This window comes from Oncorhynchus mykiss, chromosome 18 (assembly GCF_057628025.1).
Source record: "Oncorhynchus mykiss isolate SJ-2025 chromosome 18, ASM5762802v1, whole genome shotgun sequence".
NCBI lineage: Eukaryota > Metazoa > Chordata > Actinopteri > Salmoniformes > Salmonidae > Oncorhynchus > Oncorhynchus mykiss.
This window is the reverse complement of record NC_143039.1, coordinates 19,707,085-19,717,500: the sequence shown is the minus strand read 5'-3', so window position 1 is coordinate 19,717,500 and position 10,416 is coordinate 19,707,085. Positions and strand designations below refer to the sequence as shown.

General features: G+C 43.4%; 1 protein-coding gene across 1 annotated transcript in view; it reads right to left on the bottom strand.

Annotated features, from left to right (window-relative positions):
- Positions 1-10,416, bottom strand: part of LOC110527243 (kalirin) — a 59,624-nt gene that overhangs the window by 6,954 nt on the left and 42,254 nt on the right. Inside the window, 1 exon segment of the mRNA XM_090207650.1 lies at positions 1-262. This exon segment is cut by the window's left edge and continues 64 nt beyond it. Coding sequence (XP_090063776.1) covers positions 1-262 — 262 coding nt within the window.

Here is a 10,416-nt window from a genome sequence, read left to right as displayed (position 1 = left end):
AGTGGAGGTTTTTTCCCCTGGCTGTCGGCTTTGCCCTGGCTCAGTCTCCTCACTGGGCTTGTCAGCCAGCGCTTCAACGTGTTCCCGGTACCAGAACCACTCCGCTTGGGCCCCGGGGAGCCCACGTTCACACCAGGAGAACCAATAGACACTCCGCCGGGGGAACTGACGGACACACCACCAGGACCGGAGCCCAGGGATGTCTGGGACTGGAGAGACGCTACAGAGTCTGATCTGACCTCTGAACCTACAGGGCTGGGCTCTGGAGAAAGAGAGGGAGGGAGTGACGGACGGCGGGAGAGATAGGAAGGTAGGGATGGTGGGAGAGAGGGATGGAGAGAGGAGGTGAGAGAGGGATGGAAGAGGGAGGCAGAGAAGGTAGAGAGAGGTAAGGTAGGAGGTAGGTGAGGGGAAGGGAGAGAGGAAGATTCAGAATCTTGTTCACATTTCCAAAGAATATTGTTGTCCAGTAAGATGACAGGCCTCCAATTCTTGAGAAGACCTAGACTATACAGTGTATTCTTGAGAAGACCTACACTATACAGTGTATTCTTGAGAAGACCTACACTATACAGTGTGTTCTTGAGAATACCTACACTATACAGTGTATTCTTGAGAAGACCTACATATACAGTTTATTCTTGAGAAGACCTACATTATACAGTGTATTCTTGAGAAGACCTACACTATACAGTGTATTCTTGAGAAGACCTACACTATACAGTGTATTCTTGAGAAGACCTACACTATACAGTGTATTCTTGAGAAGACCTACACTATACAGTGTATTCTTGAGAAGACCTACACTATACAGTGTATTCTTGAGAAGACCTACACTTTACAGTGTATTCTTGAGAAGACCTACACTATACAGTGTATTATTGAGAAGACCTACACTATACAGTGCAGTCTTGAGAAGACCTACACTATACAGTGCATTCTTGAGAAGACCTACACTATAAAGTGTGTTCTTGAGAAGACCTACACTATACAGTGTATTCTTGAGAAGACCTACACTATAAAGTGTGTTCTTGAGAAGACCTACACTATACAGTGTATTCTTGAGAAGACCTACACTATACAGTGCATTCTTGAGAAGACCTACACTATACAGTGCATTCTTGAGAAGACCTACACTATACAGTGCATTCTTGAGAAGACCTACACTATACAGTGCATTCTTGAGAAGACCTACACTATACAGTGTATTCTTGAGAAGACCTACACTATAAAGTGTGTTCTTGAGAAGACCTACACTATACAGTGTATTCTTGAGAAGACCTACACTATACAGTGCATTCTTGAGAAGACCTACACTATACAGTGCATTCTTGAGAAGACCTACACTATACAGTGCATTCTTGAGAAGACCTACACTATACAGTGTATTCGGAAAGTGTTCAGACCCCTTCACTTTTTCCACATTTTCTTACTTTACAGCCTTATTCTACAAAGGATTCCATAATTTTTTCCCTCATCAATCTACACACAATACCCCATAATGACAAAGCAAAAACAGGGTTTTGAAATTTTAGCAAATGTATTACAAATAAAAATAAACAGAAATAGTATATAAATATAAAAACAGTAAGTATTCAGACCCTTTGCTATGAGATTTGAAATTGAGCTCTGGTTTATCCTGTTTCCATTGATCATGTTTCTACAACCTGATTGTAGTCCAAAAGTGGGAAATTAAATTGATTGGACAGCATTTGGAATGGCACACACCTATCTATATAAGGTCCCACAGTTGACAGTGCATGTCAGAGCAAGGAAATGTCTATAGAGCTCCGAGACGGGATTGTGTCGAGGCACAGATCTGGGGAAGGGTACCAAAACATTTCTGCAGCATTGAAGGTCCCAAAATAAGGGAGACATGTCGCCGTTCATCGCGGAAGTCGAAAGCGGCGTCCTCCACTTTCTGAGCCCTCTGCGGTGACGGGATTCCTGAATGGGCTGCCGACATCGAATAGCTTCACTGCGCCGGAGCCAGTTGTCCCGGGACCATCTTCTCATGGAGTGTGGGAGGCTCCTTCCGTATCGGCCAACGTTGTGATGGCATCGCCAGGGTCTAAGGCGGGTTCTGCTTCACTGTGGTTACGGTGGGCTCTAGGGTATTGGACTTATCAGAAGTCATGCCCTTCTGGCTGTTGTCATCAAACATTGGAAAGGTTCTTGGTGAACTAAATTGGTGTGAAGACAATATTAGCATTACATGTAAGTCAGTTTTCACCATCTCTTCTGGCCACTGTGAGACTTCCACATGTATCTGAAAGTGGTGACATGCCTAATGGTGCTCACCAGAGAAATGTCATTGCTATTCCTACTTAGTTTTATTTTCCTAATAGGTATAATTCAATCTTTGAGTCTCCTGTTGTTCTGAAATCTCAAAGTAATCTGACTATTATTGAAACTCTGTGATTTTAAATGCAGAAAATGTTTGACATTTTTACATCTTAACATTCATAGTTTATTACCTAAAATTGATAATGTCATGATCTGGGCCTCTCAGGCAGACCCTGATATTTAATTTTTGATCTGAAACCTGGTTAAAACTTCTTCGGGATAGGGGGCAGTATTTTCACGTCCGGATGAAAAGCGTGCCCAAAGTAAACTGCCTGTTACACAGGCCCAGGATATGCATATGCATGGTAGTATTGGATACAAAACACTCTAAAGTTTCTAAAACTGTTAAAATAATGTCTGTGAGTATAACAGAACTGATTTGACAGGCAAAACCCCGAGCACAATCCATCCAGGGACATTTTTTTTGAAGTCATTGTGTTTTCCAATGCTTTTCTATGGGAAACCTGATTTATTAGGGCCCAGATTGCAGTTCCTGTGGCTTCCACCAGATGTCAACAGTCTTTAGAAATTGTTTGATATTTTTATTTTGAGAAATGAAGAAGTAGTGCTAATTCATTCCATGTGTCACTCAGAAGGTCTCTAGTATTTTGGTGAGCGTAAACAAGAGCGCGCTCTGTGTTGTTTTTCTTCGGTATTGGAAACAGATTATCCCGTCTTAAATTTGATCGATTATTTACATTTTAGGATACCTGAGGTTGGATTAAAAACGTTGTTTGAAATGTTTGGACCAAGTTTACAGGTAACTTATTAGATACTTTGTAGTCATGTTGGGCCAGTTGGAACCGGTGTATTTCTGAATCAAACCCGCCAAATAAATTGACATTTTGGGGATATAAAGAAGGAATTTATCGAACAAAACGACCATTCATTGTGTCACTGAGACATTTGGGATTGCAAAAAGATGAAGATCGTCAAAGGTAAGGCATTTATTATATAATTATTTCTGACTTGTGTCGCACCTGCCTGGTTGAAAAATGATTTTCATGTTTTTGTATGCGGGGCGCTGTTCTCAGATAATCAAATGGTGTGCTTTCGCCATAAAGCCTTTTAGACACAGCAGCTGGATTAACAAGAAGTTAAGCTTTATTTTGATGTATTACACTTATATTTTCGTGAATGTTGAATATTTATATTTCTGTAGTTTGAATTTGGCGCTCTGCAATTACACCGGATGTTGTCAAATCTATCCCACTAACGGGATTGGCGCTTTAAGGGATCCCTAAGAGGTTTTAACTGATAAAAACCTGGACTCTGAGGTTGCTATGGATGGTTACAATGTGTTTAGCGCTGATAGGAAAGACAAAGGGGGTGATGTTGCTATTTACACAAAGAATATTATTTCTGTGTCTCTGTTAAAGGCTACCTCCCATCCTAAACAATTTGAATTGTTGGCTTTAAGTCTTCAGTTGGGTTCAAACTAAAATATAACAGTTATAGAATCTATCGTCCACCCTCTGCCAAGAAATGTGTACTAAATTAACTCACTGATTTATTTGCCATTTTTACAACCCCAGAGGTGTTAATTTCTGAAAATTTTAATCTTGCATGGGGAACGCAGGAGGCTGACTATTTACAAGATTTTTGTACTAATCTAAATTTGACCCAGCTGATTACAAAGCCTACACGTCCAAACTTAAAAAATTCATCTTTGATTGACCTCAAATTTACAAATACTCCAGAGAAATATGCTGGGAGTGGAGTGTTTGCTTTGGATATTAGTGACCACTGTCCCATTGTATGTGTCAAGGATATACGGATGCCTCGATACAAACCTCGTTTTATCAACAAGAGGGATTTTAAACATTTCAATGAACATGTTGCATCTACACCTGACCCAGAGTTGGCTCTGAACCACTTCTCAAATGTTTCAACTGTATTGTAGATCAACATGCCCCCTTTAAAAAACGGAGAATTAAAAATAGGTCTTGCCCTTGGTTCAGTCCAGAGCTATCTGAAGTCATACACAACAGAGGTGCTGCCTGAGCCAAAGCTAGATTCACAGACTCGGGGCCCAGACTGGCAGTCTTTCAGGCGATTGAGAAATCTGTGTGTAAAACTAGTTAAAAAGCTAAATCAGATTATTATGTTGATACACTATCTGAATGTACAGGGAACCCAGCTACATTTTGGAAAGCTGTTAAATCACTGAAGGGTTGTGTCTCCTCTTGTCACGACATCAGCCGAAGTCGGGTCCTCTTCTTGTTCGGGCGGCGCTCCACGTCGCCGGTCTTCTAGCCATCATCGATCCACGTTTCATTTTTCATTTTCCATGTGTTTTGTCTTTGTAACGGTCGTCGTATGAAGGAGAAGAGGAGGACCAGGCGCAGCGTGGTAAATGTCCATATTTAATAGAACAAACTGAACAAGACAAAATACAAAAATAACAAAGTGAAATAACAAACCAAAACAGTTCCGTGTGGAACACACAGACACAGGAAACAATCACCCACAACTCAAAAGTGAAACCAGGCTACCTAAGTATGGTTCTCAATCAGGGACACCGATAAACAGCTGCCTCTGATTGAGAACCATACCAGGCCAAACACAGAATCCCAAATTATAGAAAAAGGAACATAGACTGCCCACCCCAACCCAAGCCATGACCATACTAAAACAAAGACAAAACAAAGGAACTAAGGTCAGAACGTGACAGTCTTGTTTTTGCTCACACCTGGTTTCAATTCCCTCAATTACTTGTTGTATATTTAACCCTCTATTCCCCCCATGTCTTTGTGTGGGATTGCTTATTGTAAGTACATGTGCACGTTTTCTCTGGTGCGCAACGGGTTTTGTACCCATTTGTTTGTTGTCCTGGTTTCCGGTGCTTTTATGAATAAAACTGCTCCGTTGATTACCCAGTTTTGCCCTCTTGCGTCTGACTTCCCTGCCACCGGTTACACACTCCCTTACACCTCTTCTCTCACTCCATAAGGGTGAGGATACAAAGGATCTGGACAACTAGGGCCCCATTTCAAGACTACATTGTTTAGCTAAGATTCTTGAATCCTTGGTTAATGCACAACTTTATTCCTTTTAATCTGATAATTGTATTCTTAATATAAACCAATCGGGGTTTAGGCCTGGGGATAGTACTACCACAGCAGCCACGCTAGTTGTTAATGATCTTGTCATTGGATGCTAAAAAGATCTGTGCGTCCTTCTTTATTGACCCGTCAAAGGTGTTTGACACTGTTGATCATTCTGTTTTGCTGAAGTTATCAAGAATAGGCCTGGGATATACAGCCTGTCTATGGTTTCAGAATTATCTTAGCGACAGAACTCAGGCCAGCTTGACAGATGGGTTTAAATCTAAATTTCATTATTAAATGGTAGAAGTTTAGAACAGCCAAGACGCTTCCTAGAGCTGGCCGCCCGGCCAAACTGAGCGATCAGGGGAGAAGGGCCTCGGTCACGGAGGTGACCAAGAACCCGATGGTCTCTCTGACAGAGCTCCAGAGTTCCTCTGTGGAGATGGGAGAACCTTCCAGAAGGACAACCATCTCTGCAGCACTCCACCAATCAGGCCTTTATGGTAGAGTGGCCAGATGGAAAACACTCCTCAGTAAAATGCACCTGACAACCCACTTGGAGTTTACCAAAAGGCACCTAAAGGACCCTCAGACCTTGAGAAACAGATTCTCTGGTGTGATGAAACCAAGATTTGGCCTGAATGCCAAGTGTCACATCTGGAGGAAACCAGGCACCACTCATCACTTGGCATGTGGTGGCAGCGTCATGCTGTGGGGATGTTTTTCAGCATCAGGGACTAGGAGACTAGTCAGGATCGGGAAAGATGAACGGAGCAAAGTATTAGAGAGGTCCTTGATAAAAACCTGCTCCAAAGTGCTCAGGACCTCAGACTGGGGCGAAGGTTCACCTTCCAACAGGACAATGACCCTAAGTACACAGCCAAGACAACGCAGGAGTGGCTTCGGGACCAAGTCTCTGAATGTTATTGAGTGGCCCAGCCAGAGCCTGAACTTGAACCCAATCGAACATCTCTGTAGAGACCTGAACATTGCTGTGGACGCTCCCCATCCAACCTGACAGAGCTTGAGAGGATCTGCAGAGAAGAATGCGTTATACCCAAGAAGACTCAAGGCTGTAATCGCTGCCAAAGGTGCTTCAACAAAGTACTGAGTAGAACAGTCCTGGGTCTTAATACTTATGGAAATTTGATATTTCAAAAAAATATATATTATACATTAAAAAAATTCTACAAACCTGTTTTTGCTTTGTCATTATGGGGTATTGTGTGTAGATTGATTAGGTGGAAAAACTATTTAATTCATTTTAGAATAAGGCTGTAACGTAACAAAATGTGGAAAAAGTGAAGGGGTCTGAATACTTTCTGAAAAAATGTATATACAAACTTTAGTTTAAATGAGTGGATTTGGCTATTTCAGCCACACCAGTTGCTGACGGGTGTATAAAATTGAACACACAGCCATGCAATCTACATAGACAAACATCGGCAGTAGAATGGCCTTAATGAAGAGCTCAATGACTGTCAACGTGGCACAGTCATAGGATGCCACCTATCCAACAAGTTATTGTGAAGTGGAAATGTCTAGTAGCAACAATGGCTCAGCAGCGAAGTGCTAGGCCACACAAACTCACAGAACGGGACTGCCAAGTGGTGAAGCGCGTAGCGCGTATAAATCGTCTGTCCTCGGTCGCAACACTCACTACCGAGTTCCAAACTGCCTCTGGAAGCAACGTCAGCTCAAGAACTGTTCGTCGGTGGCTTTATGAAAGGGGTTTACATGGCCTGCGCAAAGCGTCGTCTGGAATGGTGTAAAGCTCGACGCCATTGGACTCTGGAGCAGTGGAAACGTGTTCTCTAGAGTGATGAATCACGCTTCACCATCTGGCAGTCTGAAAGATGAATCTGGGTTTGGCGGATGCCAGGAGAACGAATGCAGCCCGAATGCATATTGCCAACTGTAAAGTTTGGTGGAGGAGGAATGGTTTGGGTTAGGCGCCTTAGTTCCAGTGAAGGGAAATAACGCTACAGCATATAATGACATTCTAGATGACTCTTTGCTTCCAACTTTGTGACAACAGTTTGGGGACGGCGCTTTCCTGTTTCAGCTTAACAATGCCCCCGTGCACAAAGCGATGTCCATACAGAAATGGTTTGTCGAGATCCATGTGGAAGAATTTGACTGGCCTGTACAGAGCCCTGACCTCAACCCCATCGAACACCTTTGGGATGAATTGGAACGCCGACTGCAAGCCAGGCCTAATCACCCAACATCAGTGCCCGACCTCACTAATGCGCTTGTGGCTGAATGGAAGCAAGTCCCCACAGCAATGTTCTAACATCTAGTGGAAAGCCTTCCCAGAAGAGTGGAGGCTGGTATAGCAGCAAACTGGGGACCAACTCCATATTAATGCCCACGATTTTGGAATGTAGTGTACCCCCAACCCCCTCCTAAAGATATAGGTTTTGAAAGGAATATCTCTCAAAGTATTGTAAGTGTGTTGTTGTTCGATAGGACTGTAGGAGGGAAGAGAAATGGTGGGAAGAAGGGAGGGTGGAGGGAGAGAGAGAGAGGTAGTGAGGGAAGTACAGCATGCTGGGTTGTCAAAAACTGCAAGAGGGAGAAAAGGTGGGAGAGAGAGTGAGAGAGAAGGAGGGAGGAGGAAAGGAGAGAGGGAGGAAAGTGCAGGCTTTGGGGGGATGGCAGTTCCCTTTCTCAGGTAAACTTCCTCTGAGACAACAAACCCCAGACCACAGGAACTCTTGGTTTCTGTATGACTGACCCAACCGCACACACAGAAACAACAAACACACAAAGCCCAAGGATAAGTGTGTGTGTGTTTCCGGGTGGGTGGGTGAACGTATCTGGAGCAATTTCAGCAGAAATGAGTGAGCAAAACCGGACTAACTAGTATAACCTGAATAACTAGTCTAGTAGCCAAACAGACATGGACACAGACAGAGGCAGAGAGATGGAGTGAAGGAATTTCAGGTATGGCCACCAAATATGTGTGTGTATGTGTGTTGTAAATGGGATATGTTAGAAGATCATAATTATTAATACATTCTCCTAGCCTGGCAAAACATCAGCTTATGTGTCCATGTTGCTCTTACAATCCCTCTCTCTCTCTACCTCTCTCTCTACCTCTCTCCCTCGCTCTCTGTCTGTCTTTCTATCTCTACCTCTCTCTCTCTCTCTCCCTCTCTGTCTGTCTTTCTATCTCTACCTCTCTCTACCTCTCTCTCTACCTCTCTCCCTCCCTCTCTGTCTGTCTTTCTATCTCTACCTCTCTCTCTACCTCTCTCTCTCTCTCTCTCTCTCTCTCTACCTCTCTCTCTACCTCTCTCCCTCCCTCTCTGTCTGTCTTTCTATCTCTACCTCTCTCTCTACCGCTCTCGCTCCCTCTCTGTCTGTCTTTCTATCTCTACCTCTCTCTCTCTCTGTCTGTCTTTCTATCTCTACCTCTCTCTCTACCTCTCTCCCTCCCTCTCTGTCTGTCTTTCTATCTCTACCTCTCTCTCTCTACCTCTCTCCCTCCCTCTCTGTCTGTCTTTCTATCTCTACCTCTCTCTCTCTCTCTCTCTCTCTCTCTACCTCTCTCGCTCCCTCTCTGTCTGTCTTTCTATCTCTACCTCTCTCTCTCTACCTCTCTCCCTTCCTCTCTGTCTGTCTTTCTCTCTCTCTCTCTACCTCTCTCTACCTCTCTCTGTCTTTCTATCTCCCACTCTATCTAACAACTACAACAACTACAGCTATACTACCACACACACACACACACACACACACACACACACACACACACACACACACACACACACACACACACACACACACACACACACACACACACACACACACACACACACACACACACACACAGTCACTCACCTGTCTCATCAATCTCTCCCAGGATCCAACCCCAAACCCTGGAGCAAGAGCAACAGCCTCTCCCCCTGCGCATGCCTCCCCCCTACCACATTACCCAGACAGAGAGACAGACAGAGAGGAGGGATAGAGGTTCCTCTCCTAACTCCAGACTGAAACTCAACTCAACTCTGAGATCTAAACTGTTTAAAAAGGCGGAGTTAGAGCTGAACAGTTCTAAGGAAAGAGGCGGGATTAAGTTAGATAACTAGCGAATTAAGTGAAATGATTGAGAGACATTGTGTGTGAATGTGTGTCCGTGTGATCATGTAGTTCATGTGTGTTACACTCTAAAGTAGGACACTGCAGTTTTCACCTGCTGTGCTTCTACTAGTATTGTTTCCCATGCCGTACACACGTACACACACGTACACACACACACACACACACAGGATGTGTGTGTTGGGTTTTAACTTTAGCGTCAATGTTTGACAGTCAGGTCAATGTATAAACCTCTGAACGCCACCTGTGGCTTTACCTTTACCCTTGTGTGTGTGTGTTCTCAGGTCAGGCAGGAATTCTTTATTCTGACCTGCCACAACAAACTGGAGATTAAAACTGGTACGATAGTTACCCAGCTGGTAAGTTTCTTCACACACACACACACACACACACACACACACACACACACACACACACACACACACACACACACACACACACACACACACACACACACACACACACACACACACACACACACACACACACACACACACACACACACACACACACACACACACACACACAGTCCCATAAGTGAGTTTCAGGGACTACACTAAACTGTATTTATAATGCAGAGGTAAAATATTAAAGATTGAAGACTGTTTGTCAGTCCGTCAGACTGAATTACCATCATCTAAAGTTCCTTTCTGTTTCTGCTCTTTTCTTCAATTCTCTTGTTGCCTGCCTTCCCTCTCTCTTTGTCTGGAGTCACAAAACACTCCTTACGCAAAAACTTAAGAAGCTTCTTAAGAAAAAAAAAAACTTCATAAGATTTGCAATTCCTCAACAATATCTTAATGATTTTCTTACGAACTTCTTAAATATCTTCTTACAAATCTTCTTAATAAGATGTTTGTTGCTAGGCAACCATCTTAGCTAGCTATATGTCTAGCAGTAGCAGTCATGTTAGCAT